General features: G+C 32.2%; 1 protein-coding gene across 2 annotated transcripts in view; it reads left to right on the top strand.

Annotated features, from left to right (window-relative positions):
* POSTN (periostin) overlaps positions 1–16,847 on the top strand; it is a gene marked incomplete at its 5' end in the record, with an annotated part of 34,214 nt that extends 17,367 nt beyond the window's left edge. The window contains 11 exons of one of the 2 annotated variants that reach the window (XM_082859798.1): positions 298–428; positions 535–637; positions 746–813; positions 1,539–1,584; positions 4,525–4,605; positions 7,666–7,755; positions 8,432–8,521; positions 9,552–9,629; positions 10,011–10,094; positions 14,465–14,506; positions 16,061–16,847. In XM_082859798.1, coding sequence (XP_082715924.1) covers positions 298–428; positions 535–637; positions 746–813; positions 1,539–1,584; positions 4,525–4,605; positions 7,666–7,755; positions 8,432–8,521; positions 9,552–9,629; positions 10,011–10,094; positions 14,465–14,506; positions 16,061–16,098 — 851 coding nt within the window. In that variant the 3' untranslated portion in view covers positions 16,099–16,847. The remainder of the gene's footprint in view (positions 1–297; positions 429–534; positions 638–745; positions 814–1,538; positions 1,585–4,524; positions 4,606–7,665; positions 7,756–8,431; positions 8,522–9,551; positions 9,630–10,010; positions 10,095–14,464; positions 14,507–16,060) is intronic. The other variant, XM_082859799.1, reaches the window with a different exon arrangement.
* Between the last annotated feature and the right edge of the window lie 3,026 nt (positions 16,848–19,873).

Genomic DNA, 19,873 nt, shown 5'->3' with positions numbered 1-19,873 from the left:
TATGTTGTCTCTATTAAAGGGCACACAACTAGGTGACAAAGAAAGAAATAGTCACAATTTCAAAAATAATTTGACTTTTTTCTCCCAGGAAGTTGGATAATATTTTGATTGAACTTATTGAAGGGACTGCATGTTTTGACATAGCATTGATATCACATTGAGAGAACAATGATATTATGAGAAATTACAGTGTGGAAAAAATAAAGACAAAGAAATATTTTTCTCCTTCATCCTCATAATATCAAAATGTCAAAATATATAACATGTTATTAAATAAATATATATTTTTCCCCCTAGGGAACAAAAATGCTCTTCAAAACATCATCCTTTATCACCTGACACCAGGAGTTTTCATTGGAAAGGGATTTGAACCTGGTGTTACTAACATTTTAAAGACCACACAAGGAAGCAAAATCTTTGTGAAAGGAGTAAGTTCTCTAGTATGAATCTATGAGAGTGTTAATCTATTATTCAATTATCCTAATGTTCATATTTCATTAAATTTCCCATTGAAATTATCCCCTGTTTTAATAGGTTAATGATACACTTCTGGTAAATGAATTGAAATCAAAAGAATCTGACATCATGACAACAAATGGTGTCATTCATGTTGTAGATAAACTCCTCTATCCAGCAGGTTGGTAATTATTGAGCTGATTAATGAAAACATAACTCTTTTTCAATAGAAACCTAGATTTTTATTTCATCCATTCTTACAATATTCATTTAATATTCCTCTTCACAGACACACCTGTTGGAAATGATCAGCTGCTGGAAATACTTAATAAACTGATCAAATACATCCAAATTAAGGTACAGATGTTATTGCATGTGTTTCTAATGTGTTGAACAGACATTGCAGGTTTAACATAAGAAACTAGAAATGTATACATTAATAAGTAGATGTACACTGGGACTGCATTGCTCTTTGTTGATTATAATGGTACACTGGCATCATTTCTTCATGGTTTTGTTTAAAGAGGATTTAATAAAAGCTACTTGGGGCCAAGCAGAATGTTAAGTATTATGAGAAATATTAAGTTGAATCAGATATGGCCCTTTATTCAAAAAGTTTACAGTCCAGCAGGGAAGATAAGACATGTAGATAAGAAACTATAATTTTTCTATTATCAAATATTTTTGCTACAGAATATAAGGGAAAGATAAAATATTTGCTTATAAGAAGTTGTCACCAGTCACAATAGTTAAAGGTAAAGGAATATTCTAGGATAAATATTGGGTTGAATATTGGTAGGGTTAAAGCACCAGACAACATAGGGAGTATTATTTAATGAACTTTTAATTTGGGATTCGCTATTGTATAATTTTTAAAACTCTGAGTAACAAATCCAACCATTTTATGCCATGTTGCCCAACAGCAGGAAATTGGAAGATGATTTATATGAAGCCTTCATTTTTACTAAATATAATGATAGCTTCACTGTCTTTACTTCAGTGAAAATTAAAAATCATGGTGCCAAGATTTTGTTAATACAACTACTACATTTCATGTTACTAAATATAATGTTTATTTTCAGTTTGTTCGTGGTAGCACCTTCAAAGAAATCCCCATAACTGTCTACAGTAAGTACATAATGAATATTTGTCACATATAAGTGGCAAGATGTAAAAAAAAAAAGAAAACCCAAGAATTTTCTTTGTGTTTACTGAGATGATTGATAATCTGGTATTTAGAATTCCAAACAATGGCAAATCTCATGTCACTTGAAACAGGGCTTGAGGTCTGGATGAGACCTCTCAGCCTTGACTACACCCTTCAACTCCAATGAACCACTTCCTCATTCATCTGCTAGCTTGATATAGATATAATTGCTAGCATTGCAAAGACGCAGGGGAAAAAAGACACACAAACATACAAAGAGGAGAGCTAGCTAAAAGGCACTTGAGAGCTATCTGAAAATTCAAATATGTGGACACAGAAATAACATTGCTGAAAGATTTGTAGCTCATTCCACTCTCAAGACCTCAGCCATCTAAGGGCAGGCTGTCAGAGAAGTCTAATATTTATGGGCTGGTGGTTCAAAAACTCTTCCCCATTCAAAACTGGATGAAGGAACAAAAAAATTGTCAGGTGATAAACCTAGAGTTTCTAGATTCCAAGGTTCTTTTATTCCTGACTCTACCAGATTATCAAAATTAAACCTCTACTTCTTAACAATAGCAAAGGTATTTCATTTTCATAAATGTAACTCATAGTATTTCTTATTCAATGTGGCTTTTTCCTCCTTTGTCTTTTTTCCTCTCTTCCGTTGCAGCTTTCAAAGCAGAAATTCTTTCCATTTTGTTTTGACTCTACAATTCAACACTCAAAATGCATCAGTAGCTAAAGCATTGCTTCAATTCCCACATTTATCTTGGCAAGAATTATTCTATTTTATACCATGAGCATCCTGTTATTTAATTAAGAAAATTTTCCTTAATATTTACACTAGATATGGAAAAGGAGTAAAGATGATGTAAGGAGCAAAACAAAAGGTCTGCTGTTCTTACTGATCTTAATTATGTAATAATAACATAAACAATCCTAGTATCAGGCCAGCTCAGCGCTGTTTCAATGACTTAGTTGGAATACTTATAATTCAACATGGTTTAAATTCCAGTATGGAAGTATACAATCTTATTAAAGATATATTTTATAAAAAATGAAAGAATGCGTATGGGCTCTATTCATCAGAAATGCTATGTCATCTTCCTCCACTAAAAACGTATATCTGCACTACATTTCTTTACCTTTTCTACTTTATCCATGAGAGGTCCACTACCTTTTATATGTCAATGCAATATTTTGCTTACATTGAGCCAAAATATTATAACTCCTTTATTTTCCTCTACTTAAATTGTTCTCACAGAGAACAAGCTACAGTTTGTGAAATTATGCAAGTCTAATGAATCTTACCTACCTACTCAGCTCTTGAAAGAGCTCTGAGATTTACATGCTGATGTGGAATATTTCTTTAGCTCTTCTCCGTGTATGCAGTTACTTGAAAGCATAGTTCAAACAGAGGTTGAGACTAATTAAACCAAAGATTCCATTTTCATGTTCCTTTATTGACTTGTCTCTAAAATTTTAATTTTCTTACTATGTATTATTCTTGTCCCCCAAATACCATACATTTTAAATTGTAAGGGGGGAAAATGCTCTTTAGTATGTGTTGTCAAATATATGACATTTGAGGTGGAGAGGAAGAAAATCAGTATTTAATCCTCAACCCGTGATCTGTCAAAACTATTTAAGTCTTCAGAAAAGCAAGACTGAAACAAAACTAGGACCCCAATAAACATTCTAAACTTCAAGTTCCTTAACATGAAGTGAAAATTTAAGCTAAAAGTAATTAACCCATTCTGATAGTATCAGCAGAGACCTCTGTGAATTTGACCTTCATGGAAAGGTTCCTCTGTGGCCAGGCCACCTGTGGAATCAGTAATTGGACACAAAGATTTGACATATTTTAGTTTCATAATTTGAGATCTCAATATGTAAAATCTGAAATAACCGAGACACAGTCACAATTAAGCTCTAGAATCCATATGAATTCAAAGAGTTGACACAGATAAACATCTCAGAAACCTGAAGTGAGAATGTGACAGAAATCCAGACTGCGCTAATATCTCACCTCTAATGCTTCAATACAGTCTGTTATGATTGCACAGATAGCTTTAGTGCTTTATCTAATGAATCCATCTTTTAAGGCTCTAATTAGAAATGATAAAGAGCCAGTAGTAGCTCTGGTATCTGGCTCCAGAGGCACACTTCCAGTTAATCTATACAACCAAAAGCCAACCAAATAGTTGGCTGTTATCTGAAATATATTTTGCACATTATTATTATTTCAGCTGGATGGATGACATACATTCAAAATACATAGCTTTCAGTATAAAAATGATGATGATAAAGCTGAAAATTAAAGCCAATTTAGCCTGTAACTTAAATAATTAAATACATGATCATATCATATTTGTTGCATAGAGCTCATGTCTGGCTGGCTGGAATCCATTTTTACATTTAAGTATTCTGAACTATTTTTGTATTTTCCTTTCTGTATCACTGTTATCAAATGCATGAAAAATATTTTGAGTCTTTTTCTTTCAATGTCTTCTTCTAATTGAGAAAGAATCCAACAATGCAATTTAAGATATTATGAATTGCATGAAATTAATCATGTTTATTTGTCTTTGTTGCTACGCAGCCAATATTTTCAAGAAGTACAAAAGAAGGTAAAGAGCTTTAGTGGTGCAGTTCAAAATGATAGATTTCTAGATAGAATTCCTCACTTAGCAAGTATGTATTTCACTGGAACAAATCCAAGTCACTGGACTTCAGAGTTCATCATCTGGACATGAGAAGATACTAGATAATTATCAGGAATATTTCCTGTATCTGACTTCCTGAACATATTACCACATCTGATACCTCAGTACCCAACAAAGACCAAAAAAAGAGAGAATTTCGTTCAGGTTGTTTTTATGTAAACATCATTTATGTTCCACTTTCTATACTTTCAGCAACTAAAATTATAACCAAAGTTGTGGAACCAAAAATTAAAGTGATTGAAGGCAGTCTTCAGCCTATTATCAAAACGGAAGGTAAAAATCAATGTTATACATGGTTCCTTAAAAATCCATATAATAGACTGATTTCTATGAATGTATCTACATTCTTTTTGAAACTAACATGCTAAATATTTCTATATCAATGGCATGCTCATTTAACAGCAGAATGCGGAATGTAAGTTATTTAGCAGAGTAGATGGTGCATGAAATGTACTTTCAGTACATTTGCTTGTATTTGATTTCATTTGAACTTAATTTACCATTGCATTAGCACTAGTACCCAGATAACTCACCATACAAATAAATCCTAAGCTATTTTTCCTGCACCTAGACTCTTTTAGAGAGTATACTCTTTATAGTTTTGTTTCCAGTCTCCCCACATAAATCTCTTTTATACTGTTGCGAGGTGTTCCAAAAAGTGCAGGCATTTTTGATTCAACAACCTAAGAGAGCACAGAAGCTGTATACTGAAGAAAGCTTTTAAAATGTATATCCACACATGATATATTTTTTAATTAAACCACCAGAAACAGAGGAAATAAGTAGTTGGTGCAGTTGAGTCAAACCTTAAAATCCTTAATTCCAGCCCTGAATGTGTGTCTATATATAATATACATTACATATTCTATATGTATACATATATAACACATTAAATAGACACATATACTTACATATATACTTATCTCCTGATGTTTCAGACTAGAGCATTAAATAAAGTTACTTTTCTCTCTCCCCCTACTGTGTATGTTAGCCAACTCCAACATCTCTGATGCCCCCTTCATTTCACATATTTTAATTACTCCCAAAGGATCGGAACTTAAGAATTATTTCCATGTCTAAGAATCTTAATGTGGTGACTGGCCACAGAAGAAAGACCAGGTTTTCTTCATTATTCTGTAAGAAGAATAGAAACAGTTTTCCAAAAAAGGAATAGATGATATCCTCAATTGAATCTCAAGAAAACTATTATTGTAATTATCTTTGATTTGGGTATTCTCATTTTACGAATTGAGATGGCAACTTCTTGAATACTTTTGATTCCTCAAAAAGTATGTCATTACTTAAAACTTAGACATTGGAAGTATGTATGTAAAAGTGTATTTCCTAGCTAGTGAGTTATCTATATTTTTATACATTCTTGAGACTTAAAATTGAGGTATTTGGAATCTGTGCTTTTTTTAAAAAACATACTATACCTATTGTCATTTGAGTATTTGATTGCTCTTATATAGTGACGAAGAGAATTTGATGATTTAAGAAGTTAAATCTCAGAAATTTTTGTTGAGAAAATGTTTCTTGATCATTTTAATGAAAAATGATAAAATGATCCTTGATGTTTAGATTCTTGTACTCTTTTTTAAAAATCAGATTCCCTAAAATTTTGTATAATCACTTGTACACAGCTTCTATAGTAAAAATCATTCACATGTACTGTTTTTATTTTCAAAGATTCTTCTCTTTTCTTTCAAGCTTCTTCATTCAACCCATTTATCTTCCCAATCTTTGTGAGCAGGATTCTATTGTATTACTTTTCTTCAATTAGGAACACAATGAAGCATCAGCTCTACTTGAGTTTTTCCTATGAAGGGAACTAAGATGAAAAATGGGGTCAAGTCACCTATGCATTAACAACTCTCCAGTTAAACAATTTGGAAGTTTTACTTTGTGCAATATAATGAGGGAGACAAATACTTATTTTGGCAGCCATTTACAATTGTCCAGTTCTAGAATTACTATTGGCATTTCCTTCTCACTGTTTGAACTTTTGCTGATTCATCGATAACTCTTGAATTCTTACTCAATAAATTAGACCCCAAGACACAATTTTAAGATGTTTCTTATAAACGGTACCTAACCAAATTTTAGAAGTAAGAATAAATCAACTGAATACATATTGAGCACGTATGGTGCCGGGTACTCTCGTAGGTGCCCGCCAGGAATAAATATGCAAAAAAATTTTTTTGGTAGTAAATCCCTGCCTTCATAGAATTTAAGGATAGACGATGTTTCTGAAATTCCAGTTGAGGCTCTTCTAAAGAAATGTCTATTGGGATATTTTATTAACTCATTTCCTGTTCTTAAACTCCTTAGCTATTCTTTCCTTTTGAAGTTTCCTTAAAACTTGGGCTTACGTTTTGGTACTCAGTGTCCCTTGACCACATAGATCAAATATTATGGTGCGAAATACTTACTGTTTGAATGAACTGTACTCTTGTTTTCATTATTTTAGATTGTCCTAGACTATATAATTCTGGGTAATGGTGTACATTGACAATTTCTGAACAAACAAATAAACCCTCTCAAAGATAAGCAAATATAGTTATATTCAACTGTTGAAGGGTGTCACAGTATGAGTTAAATGTACTGAACTTCTCTAAGAAACAGTCTTGATTAACTAATGTAGTAATCTGCTTTCTAACATTCAAAATGATTTTCTCTGGGAGCAAAATCATTTTGCAAGTCAAATGCAACACTTAACTTTTGCATTTGAAGGACTGTTTAACTATTTATTAGTAAATATATGCATCATTCACATATAGAAGGTAAGTACTCAAATCTATTTTCTCGTAAAACCTGAATTTTGTATTTTAAAGGTAGGCATAAAGTTGGGCATTTTTGATGTTCAGTCTTATGCCCATTAGATAAAAAATGTAAGATATTGACTGATTAAAAATTAAATTAAAAATTTAACAAGAAAGTAATAGACAATATCAGTATGGTAAAGTAAGATCTACACTAGTTATCATTAGAGCCACTCAAATTTGTTCATACTGTATGATTCACAATGTATAGTCACATATAATATTTTGCATGATCATACTTTACAACTATGAATAAATGGAACAATTAAACATCAATTTAAATGCTAAAGCAGATGGAAGTTATTTTAGTAGCACACCAATAGATTGAGTTATTTGTTCTCATAAATACTGTTTAATTTGAGGACAATGGGAACTGTTTAAAACCGATTTCATAAAGCCTGAAACCACTTTGAAATTTGAGCAACACCAAATGTTGAAATAAATTTCCTGTTCTGGTAAATTTAAAGGACTACATTAACATGATAATTTGTCTCCTAAAACAATGCCTTAGGGCCCACAATAACAAAGGTCAAAATTGAAGGTGAACCTGAATTCAGGCTGATTAAAGAAGGTGAAACAGTAACTGAAGTGATCCACGGAGGTGCGTTCTCTGTGTTTCCTGTAGCCTACTGTGAACATTTTCAAACAGTGTTGGTTTAAATATATTGAATATCTGAGGTTTTCTCTTGGACTTTTGTTTTATATAAATTGTGGGAAAACTTTTCTCAGTTACAGATTCTTATTAGCCGATCAATTAAAACATAGTTTACCTTTTAATGGATATAGTTGGAATTGATTTAACCATTAACTCACCAGTTCCAACAAAACTGTCATTACTCTGCATATGCAAGGATAATTATGAAATATAATGAAAACAATCATGTCAATACAAAAGAACATACTGTACTTAGAAGAAAGAGTGGCCATTCTATAAGAGTGACTAATAAGTCATTGCTAGGACTTGTAAGATTCCCATTCTAATGATGTATAATTCCCTGGACCCTCCCTGAACACTCATTCCACAGTCAAGAGACAAATATGACATGGAGTGTTAGCTTGCTAGTTGGCTCTCTCCCTTACCCAAGATTCAGGACATAACCACTACCTTTTAGACCTCTGTTATATGAATTTATTTGAGATACGTCCCCCAAATTATTATGATTGAATTCTAAATGGCATTGTTGTGAGAAATACATTTAATCATTAAAATGTCTAGCTTATGGCCATTTAGATGCCATAAGGGGATAAATCAAATGCATTTTCTTCCCCTATTTCAGAGCCAATTATTAAAAAATACACCAAAATCATTGATGGAGTGCCTGTGGAAATAACTGAAAAAGAGACAAGAGAAGAACGAATCATTACAGGTAATTTTTTTTTTTAAACAAATGTGATCCTGAATCTCATATTGATCAAAAATAATGAAAATGAATAACAAAAAAATAACTGGCATTGTGCACATGAAACACTGTAAAAGAAACTATCCTGATAAAATATCAATACATCATCCTTGATGATAAAAATCACCTGTGAGTGATAGAAGGGATAATCCAACTCACTTGAAAAATGTAGTTATTGTAAAATCTTCTTAGAAAAGTTTAGATTGGGATTACAGTTCTCTACTAAGCAGATTTTACAGGTAATTTTTAACTCTGTATATGAACTATGCCTGGATTATAAAGAGCAAACAATTTAATCCTAAAATATCTCTATAAGAATCATTAAAGAAACTAAGTCATTTTCTTAGTGGTTACTGAAGTTATTTTATTTCTTTTTTGGTAGAAATAATATTAATCCTAAATATGTAATCTATGTTTTCCTCTGAATTGGAAATTTTGGGACAAATCTATAAGCCTGTGTTTTTATTATGAATACGCATGTGTATCATATAATACACTATCTTCACTTTGCTATTTATTAATGAGTTACTAAATCCTAGAAAAAACCATTCCCTCCTTCGATTTTCCTTTAATCTTAAGGTTTACACATACACATCTACACACCAAAATAATATGCAAGCTTGTATAGAACAACTGATCAATAATTTCAGTAAACCTCTGTATCAGTCTCCCATCAGTGAATTAGTCTAAAATTCTGAATTCAGCTATTTTTTAAGTCTTTGGGAATTCCCTGGCAGTCCATGTTTAAACAAGCAGTCAGCAAATATGGCCCATGCCAACCTACTTATGTAAATAAAGTTTTATTGGAACACAGTGTGACCATTCATTTATACAGTGTGTATGGCTATTTGCACTCTAAAGGACAAAATTAAATAGCTGCAACACAGACCACAAGACCCATAAGGTCTAAATTACTTTCTATGTGACCCTTACAGAGGAAGTTTGCCCAGCCTTGTTTCAGTTCCTTATTATTATTATTTTTTTGTCTTTCCCTTAGGTCCTGAAATAAAATACACTAGAATTTCAACTAGTGGTGGAGAAGCAGACGAAACTCTGAAGAAATTGTTGCAAGAAGGTCAGTATGTCTAGAAGAATAAGAATGTGGATTTCTTTAAGCTATCTATGTCAAAGTCTAAAATAATCTTTGAAGCCTCTTACACTTTCTACTCTATCTCATTCCTTTGTTCTAGTTCCATACCAACACAAGAAAAAAGTCCAAAGATAGGGAATGAAACTCAAATGACAGTCATATTGATTGTTTTGTTCTATATTTGCTATACAGTGTTCAACAACTTTGTAAGAAAATTGGTTTATCAAAAAGTAACACTAAAAACCAAGAAAGAACCAAGTGTTGGTCTGGAATTCATTGTTGGGCAGATGCCATTATATATCACATCACGTCTCCTGCCTTTTTATTACATAAACCAATTTCTGCTATAAACATGTATCCTCTCAGAGGTCACCAAGGTCACCAAATTCATTGAAGGTGGTGATGGTCATTTATTTGAAGATGAAGAAATTAAAAGACTGCTTCAGGGAGGTTAGTAAAAGGGAAACAACTAACCCACTTAACAGGTTCTGATAACTGAGATTTTCAACTTTTTAAAGACTGAGCATTCAGGTTTTATTTTGTTTTTTTTTTAGTTAGGTTAAAAAAGACAACATCATGTCTGTCTTAACAGACTGATTGGGTCAATGGTGGTTATAGTAAGCGTTATAAAGAAAGAATTACTAGTTTAAACAGTCTTTAAAAAGTTCAATGGGGAGCAGTGAATATTTTTTTGCTTTGATACAGACAACTGTAAAGATATTTTTGTATGTGAAAGGGGGATACTTTAAAAATTGGTAGTTATTTAAAGAAGCCCAAATTGAAATACTTTTTATATTTTAAAAAATGTATTCACTGCGCCCACAACAATAATAAGAGGCATGTTTATGAATTTTTTAAGTGCATAGATCTAGCAAAAAAATTGCATTTAGTATTTTTATTTTCCAAAACTACATACTTGGGAATGGGTTATCTGTTTCTTCTAACAGTTTGAGTCATAATCTATACCTGGAGCTGTAAATTATTTTGCATATGAAATTAATTTTAATATTTAAAATATGGAATGTTCTCTGCCTATGGCGTTAAAAGGACCTACTTTTAAAAGGAAAGAAGAAAAAAAAGAATTCAAAATCTTACACAAACTCTCAATGGTAATTACTCAAAGAAATAGTAAATGTTAATAAAGTATAATTTGGGTAATTGGTATTTGAATAAATTAATTTCCAGTTCATTTTCTTAACAATAAAAGAATTTAAGGTAAGAAATTGTTTTAGAGAAACAAGTATTTAAATTATTTTAAAAAATCAAATATGCTCTTTGAAATATACTGTGAATTGAGAAACACTAAATTGAAGTTTAATGTTTATCCAAAGTATGGTCCCAATGGGTTTTATCCTTAAAATTTAAAAAAATTGTAGTATTATGTCCAAGAAGTTGTAAATTCTCTTGGGACTATGTATATTTTTGGCAATTATTGTTTTATTCTTTACTTTTATATAGGTAGAATCTCTTACATAGTATTGATACTGTTCAGTGATAGTAAAAATAAATAATTTTTATTGAACCAATGATTGAATTTCCCCTCAATAGAAAAATTTGTGTCTGAAAAATACAAGATTTCCTTTCAGACTCCAGGGAATATGTGACACTCCCAAAGCCACAACAGAACCAGTTTCCTGTGAGATCTAATACAGAATTTACTCATCTACCCCTAAATGCTTAACACTGTACTAGAAAAAGGTAGGGATTTGAGGGAAGAGGTGAAGACATGAAAATTAAGTTGAATTCTTTTTTTTTTTCAGTCCTTGCCATAGTAAGCGGCTTTGTAGAATGGCAGTGCTTTGTAGAGAATGAACCAATTAGTAACTGCACTTGTATATATTGCTTTAATTTATTTAGGCTTAAACTTCGGTAAGTATGTTTTCCTCCCCTTCAATAAGCCCCCATTAACAAGTCCATTATAAACGACGAATTAAGTGCTGAAGACTAACTTCAGCCAAGAGAAGATAATACCTGTTACAAGAATAAGATACTCTAATTTTTGTTAATGGAATCCTTCTTTAACTCTAGTTTATGTTCATCCCAAAGGTTGATTCCTTTAGTTCCCAGTATTTGGTTTCTCCACATATTCATAATGCGCTGGTTTTGTCAATGTCACAACATAAGTTTTTATCAAAACATTTCCAAGGGTTTTTTTTTTTCTCATAAGAAAGACAATATAAGCAGTATAGTTACTAATATCTGGACACTAAGTGGACATGCTAGTTTTCTTTCTTCCAGCCCTGTAAAACCATTGGGTCAACACTGAATAACAAGTATCTCTTGTCTAGATCCCAAGAGACACCAACTTACAAAGAAGCTGGTGTAAATAAAGATTATGTCATGCAAGATTGGCTTTTTTTTTTCTTTCAGAGTATTGATAATTGATCTATAGGTAAATGTGGTCTTCATCTCAAAGCTTGGAGTTTTCTATCTGAACTACTCATATTGTGGTACATATGGTACATTTTGATGAACTGAGTGTATACCTCAATCATTTAGGTCATTCTTATTAACATGGCTAAGTGGTCAGTTTGGTACCAATATGATCTGTCATTGAAACACTTCAGACCCCTTAACTAAAACTTCTTCTCATAAAATGTGTTGAGTTTTTCACTCTTGTCTTAGATAGAACTACATTTACTGAAACTACTAAAGTAATTAAGGGAGAACAGCAAAGTAGTAGGCTATGGAGAAAGGAACAACAACAAGAAGTTATCTGGGAAGGTTTTGACAAATCTGCCAGTATAACATGTAAAGATTTATGGCTTCTGTAGAGAGCATAGGATCAGGTTGTAGGTCTGGCTTCCAATCTGGGTTCCAACTTGAAATAACTTGTATTATAAATTGATGCTTTCCTGCCTTGCTTTCTTAATCTGAAAAGTGGGGATAGTAATGTTACCTACATATAAATGAATCAATATGTGAAAAGCACTTGGAATAATGTTCAGCGCATATAAACTCTCAGTGATGTTAGCTACTATGAGGATTACAGTCAATTAACGTTAACATGGTCAACAAAGTAATATTTTACACTCTAAATTTCCAAAGTCATAGCCATGTAAAAATGCAAAAATCTTGCAAATAAGTGAGCTGAAGCATTTTGTATGTTTCAGGAAACGTGGTGGAGAGGAGCATTTTTGTGGGATTGTTCAATGATTAATTTATCTTGCCATATTTAGCTTCTCTAAACACGACCTAATACAAGTGTCATTCAGTTTGAGATGGCAGAGGGCCACTGAGCGCAAATCTGGTTTTCTGCACTTTAATCAAGCTTTTCTTCCAGAGATGTTTGTTTGCCACAATGAACACTTCTTATTTTGATTTTATCATAGCCAAATAATAATAAATTAACAAGTTAGTTAATTGGATGCTGCCAAATTTATAAAAGAAAATCTGAGTGTAAGTGTTTGTTTTGAAAAGTAATGTCAAAATATTGTTTTAAATTGCATAGTAAGTGCTCTTTGGAATTTAATAAGTCCATTATAAACAATGCTTTTTGTTCACTGCTTAAAGACTGGATCCATCTTTTCATGGCAACATTTTATAAGCCATTTTTTGTGACCAAGTAAACCTGAAGTTAAGAAAAATATATCAACTGGAGCATATTCCATAATTCAGACTTTTCTATCTCACATAAACTTTCCCTCACTAATCCAACCTAATGAGGTTTTCTCTAGTTCTGTATTTTATTATAGTATTAATATAGTGTGATAAATGGTTATGTATCTTATATTCTGGGGGGGAAAAAGACATGTTGGAAATATGCTATGTAGACAGAAACAGAATTCTTCAAAAAATGCTTAATGTTTCTTTCCCTTTTTTTTAAACTTGATATTATACAGCCCACAATACTGTTGGTGATAGTCTCATGTCTTATTTTTCATGGGATTTCAGAGAATTGAATATATATATAAAACAAAAATTTTGACTTCATTGTTGAGTATAGATGATACATAAAAATCAAGAATTCAAAACTTGGAGTAAAAAAGGTAAGCAGAGAAAGAAAGTCGCCATAGGGACCACACTTATTCATTGATCTCAAATGTCCAACGACAGAGTGAAAATGTGAATTTAGGTTGACCAAGTGGTCTTGACAATGATTTAAAAGAAAAATGAGGAATTGGGAAGTATTTTGCAACTATAACAACAAAAAACTGCATTGTTATGAGACACTTAAAATTCTAAAATAAGAAAGATTTTATTATTTTTAGCTACTTAACTTTTAAATGGTCTTGTAGGATTGGAATTAAATTGGGGAGTATGTTGGTACATACTTCCTGAATTGCTTACTGGTATATTTCTAGAGTTATGATATTTTGTTGTCCTCATGTATTATAAGTTGATCATAGATTAATTTACAATGAGAATTTTACAGAGGCAGAAGTCTGATACACCACAAATAGGAATGACTGGAAAAAATGATATCTCTGGGTATCTGGGATATCTGGGTATCTGGATATCTCTGGGAAGATACTTCTGCTAAACTTATAGAATGTTAGACATTCTTTCATCATAAAGTGATGCTTTTCATAAAAAGGGTGAAAAAGTCATGTAAGTCACTCCATGCAACAATGGAACATCATCTGGGGTGCTACATGCCATAATAAAACAATATGTTTTAAAATAGTAAACATTCATTATGATATATGGAAAACAAATGTCTGTTTGTTGCCAGTGCAAAAGTCTCACTACTCCAAAAGAAATCTACATGTTTACATGATGTTTATTTAAAACTTTATACTCTTCTGATCAACTATGGTTTCCTGTCTCATATTAGTCATAATTTCAAAGTATTTTTAACTAAAGCTATTTAATTTCAGACACACCTGTGAGGAAGATACAAGCTAACAAAAGAATTCAAGGTAAATATATTGACTATGGTAATTTGCATATATGACAAACCTTTTGTTATATTAAGACAAACCAAAGAAAAGGAGAGTATTATAATATATTTTATTTTGAGCAAAGTATTTTGATGATATGAATCAGAAAATAAATCTTTCACTATTAATAGAATATAAGAAAAACAAATGTTAAAAGAAAGGCAATTATACTCATGTAAAGTGCTAGACATACTGAACCACTGAGGTAGACTCAAGTAGAATTAATTTGAAAAGAAACCCTTGAATACCAGAGTTGAGCAAAAATGGGTAGCAGGTAGACCTGAACTCTGTGAAACTATTATTTAAAATGAGGCTACAGTTTGAGACAAAAGTAAATTCAAAACTGTATCTACTGTACACATATAGAAAATGATTAATATAGGTATGTACAAAATTTTGATATAATGTGTAGGTTATATACATGTATATATCACCCATGCACTATAATTTTCTTTATAACTTTATTTATGTGCATTTTCTAATCTTCCACATAGGTTACCTTACATTCTGATGCATTCAAAACTCAAAGATTTCCCTTGTGGAACTTAAAATAATTACATATTTGGAATTTCTAAGATAATTATATACTAATAGTCAAAAGAAGTTGAAGGCTTATGAATGCATTATAGGCATATCTGATTTTAACCCAGTCCAATCTAGACATTTGAAACTAAAGACTCAATTGTACACATAATTTTTTTTTATTGGAGTAAAATTGCTTTACAATGTTGTGTTAGTTTCTGCTGTACAATGAAGTGAATCAGCTAAATGTATACCTATATCCCCTCCCTCTTGGACCTCCCTCCCACCCACCCCCCATCCACCCAACTAGGTCATCACAGAGCACCAAGGTGAGCTCCCTGTGCTATAAAGCAGGTTCCCACTAGCTATTTTACAAATGGTAGTGTATTTATGTCAAACAATCTCCCAATTAGCCCCTCATTCCCCTTCCCCACCCCATGTCCACATGTCCATTCCCTATGTCTACATCTCTATTCCTGCCCTAGAAATAGGTTCACCTGTAAGATTTTTCTAGATTCCACATCTATGCATTAATATACGATATTTGTTCTTCTCTTTTGGGCTTAGTTCACTCTGTATGACAGACTCTAGGTCCATCCACATCTCTACAAATGACCCAATTTTGTTGCTTTTTATGGCTGAGTAATATTCCATTGTATATATGTACCACATCTTGTTTATCCATTCATCTAACGCAGGACATTTAGGTTGTACACATAATTTTTAACTGAAGGCTTTTTCACAGATTTCTTCTAAACATGAAAATTCATCCAAATTTTCTAAGGAACTAAAATCATCACTTTAAATTATTATTTTCATATACCTTTGATCAAAAGAGGACTTGGTTTTATCATCATAACCAGAAAATATTATTAAGAAAACAATCTAACATTTATTATAATAAGAAATGATGGTCTTTTATAGATATAGTTATGCATAAAATATCATATTCTTAAACACTATAGTTTCATCACATTTACAATCTATATGCTCTCCCTTCTTCCTAATCAGGATCTAGAAGACGATCAAGGGAAGATCGTCCTCAGTGAAAATCCAGACACCAGACAACAAAGTTTACAAAGCCCTAAATCAACAACCTGATCTTAAAGGAAAAATATGAGAGCCACGCTGACGTGAAGAAAGGAACCACCAGCACAAAAAAGCAATCACTGAACAATTCTGAATGCAAATATAGTATTTTGTTTTTCTGAATGAGAAACAGGAGGGAAATTGTGGGCTTAGCCTCCTGTGGGATAGAATCTGAGGGAAACGTAACAACCTTACAGGCTTTTACATCTTGACATTAAAATTTCTGGCTAACTCTGGAATCCATGAGAGAAAATCCTTGCCACTGGATTAATTACAGTTCAAATCTCAGAGTGGTGAGCTGTTATCCCCTTGAGAAGATTGAACCTTGAATAATGGATAGATAAAATGCATGCAAGGAGTTACCTCTCAATGGGAAATGGATAAATAAAAATGGGTGCTCAGTATAAAAAAAAATAATAAGAAAACCAAAACTTTTGTATCAAAAAGGTTTGCACATTTGTAATACAATGTGGGTTTACCAGAAAATTATGTTATTTCTACAACTAATTTTGTACTCTTGAAACGTTTGTCTTATGCTTCTTGCAATACATATTTTTATCTCAAACATTTCAATAAATCCATTTTTCAGGTATAAAAAGAATTACTTCAAAGTGGGTAATTCAAAAATCTCAAGGTTTAAGTTAATAAGAGGTTTGGACTTGGGAACAGGACTTTATACCTCTTTTTTTTTTATATAACAAATACTCATTAAAGGAAATTGAATGAATTTAGTGTTTTTCAAATTTTTAAAACTATTATGATATATAAATAATCATTATACAATGAAGCAATAATTAAACATCAACTGAGTACATAATATAACCCTGGAACTGTGCTAAGTTATGAGGATTCAAAAGAAGAAGTAGACAACTACTGTCCTCAAAGGGTAAAAAGACAAATCAATAATCCACAATGTACCATGGGCTATAATAGAAGAATAAACAGCACTACAGGAGCACAAATACCTCAATTAATTATTCCTAGGCTTAGGCTAACATAGAAGGAGCCAAAGAGATGCCCTTAACAGAGACTTGAAGTAACATAAGAGTCTACTACATGAAAAAGGAGGGGCAGAAAAATATTGGTTTGCTGAGAATGATAAAGAGATCAGTTTGATCTACTCAGATCTCAATAAATGTCATCCTTATCTTGGACTAGAGATAAGAGCAGACAGGGAATAGAACCCATACTGCTGAGAAACTGACTTGTGATAGTGTGATAAATTATATCATGCATTGAAAGTTGGTCATTGAGAGACTATAAAACTGAGGAAGACCAAACTAAAGATACCTCTTGGATCAGAGGCTCAGCCCTAGAGTAATACTAAAGGATCTGAAAAGATTTGAGGTAGCTGAAAAGCATTGGTTCTTTGAGGAGCAATTGAGGTAAGGAAGTGAGATATAAAGTTCTAATGGTGCCACTAACTGCAGAAGTCTGGGTAGCCTGGGTTTTCCAGAATGTTTCCTAGTCTGGACAGTGGTGAGATTTATGCCTAGCATTTAGAGCCCTTGCCAAGAAACAAAATGTCCTACCAACTCAGTACTCATGTAGAGAATCTTTGGACTGCAATCTAAACTGGACAGAGTGTGGCTGTGTTTTAACCAAAATGATTCAAAGGAAGTGGTTACGTAAGGTGGTGCTGGTAGAATATACTACATCATCATTAACACAGATGGCTATTCCAGACAGACAGCATGTTGTTAATAATCCTCTGGAAGATCACAGGTTGATTGAATAGAACAAAGAGTATATGGATTCATTCAGTTAGCTCCCTTCAGGGTTTGCATTTGATAATGAACCAGGTGTTGCAAAGTTCGACTTTGAACATGGTCATCGGAGACAGTAGGGATGAAACCGAGGGATATTTTTAAAGACTGTTACCTTTAATTTTAAGGCCCTGATGGGTTTTTTTGTACCATAGGAGAAAAGAAATCAGTATTTGAGAGTATACATACAAAAATCTAGCATGTATCTCTGGGAAAAGACAGCCAAGTGACATATGCAAATATAAAGATAAAATTTAAAGAGAAATTATTTATAAAATAGAAATAAACAAATAAAAAGAAAGAAGGTTAAAACATATGAAAATAAACAATAATTTAAAACTTCAAAATAAGAATTTAAAATATGTAGGTAGATAGATCAATAGATAGATAGGTAGATAGATATCAATCTTCCTGGGACACTTTCTACAAATCAAAGCTGCAGAGTAGTATGTGTTTTACACACAATATTTATTCCTTTAAAAATTCTCAAGAGTCTTATTATCTCCAGTTTCATAAGAAAAACATGAGGCTCAATGACTTTACATAACTTTTCTTACTTCTTTTGCACTGTACTCTTAAATCAGGCCATCAATCAGCTTACAACATGCCCATTACCCAGCAAGCATAAACTTGAATAGAGCAAACACATCTGTTTTTGAAATTGTGCTTACTCTGCACTACTTTATTTCAGCTCCTCTTCTAACCATTCTCTGCATAAGTGGCATTAAATTTAAGGCTGAATTTTAAAATAAGCCCTTCTAGTCAATCCTGATGCACAAGGTCCACCATCCTAACTTTGAGAAATATCGCTTTATAGAGATTTCTGCTGAGACCGTAGTATCCAAGCAACCAGTGATCTACTTTCTGTCACTATAGACACAGCATTTTCTAGACCTTTTATAAACTGAATCACATAGTATGCATGGCTTCTTCTTTGTCTGGCTTTCCTTTCTCTTAGATTAATATGTAGGAGTGGAATGGCAGGACCAGACGAAAGGAATAGGATTAAAGTTTTAGGAAACTGCCAAATCATACTCCAAAGGCATTCTATTGTTTTGCATTCCCACCAGAAGTGCATGAGAGTTCCTGTTTCTCTTGCCAACACTTGACATGGTCAGTCTTTTTAATGTTAGGTTTTCTAATAGGTGTGTAGTGGTATCTCATTGTGCTTTTAATTTGCACTTTCCTAATGTATGGTTTTCATCTGCTTATTTGACATTTGTATATCTTCTTTGGTGAAGTGTCTGTTCAAATCATTTGCCAATTTTGAGTTGTTTTTTAAAAAATTATTATTGAGTTGAGAGTTCCTTATATATCATGGATACAAGTCCTTTATCAGCTATATAAGGTGAAAATATTTTCTTATAGCATGGGACTTAACTTTTCATTCTCTTAGCATTGTTTTTGAAGATACCAACGCCTATTTTCTTTTTTTTCCTTTTATGGATTTTCCTTTTGGTGTCATATCTAAGAAATCTTTTATTAACCAAAGATCACAAAAATTTTCTGTTTTCTTTTAGAAGTTTTTATTAGAATTAGGTTTTACATTGATGTATATGATCCATTCTGAATTACTTTTTGTTTATAGTACAAGGTATGAACCGAGGTTCTTCTTTTTTTCTATACATAGCCAATTATTCCAGCACCATTTTCTGAAAAGACTATCCTTTGTCTACTGATTTCCTTTTATACCTGTGTCAAAAATCCATATATTTGTGTATATATTTCTGTTTCTTTCTATTCTCTTCCATTAATCTATTTGTCTATCTTAAATGAAAAGTCACAATGACTGGTTTGAAATCAATCAATCAATCTGTTAGAATTAGTACTCCAACTCTGCTCATATTTCTCAAAGTTGTTCTGGTTATTTTAAGTTTTTACATTTCCAGATGAATTTTTTAATCAGTTTGGCAATTTCAACCAAAAAAAAGAGATATCTGCTGGACTTTGAAATTGTGTTGAATCTATG

The sequence above is a fragment of the Leucopleurus acutus genome, assembly GCF_964270905.1.
Source record: "Leucopleurus acutus genome assembly, chromosome: 18".
NCBI classification, from domain to species: domain Eukaryota; kingdom Metazoa; phylum Chordata; class Mammalia; order Artiodactyla; family Delphinidae; genus Leucopleurus; species Leucopleurus acutus.
Note: the sequence above shows the minus strand (reverse complement) of the source record. Positions and strands in the feature narration are given on the sequence as shown.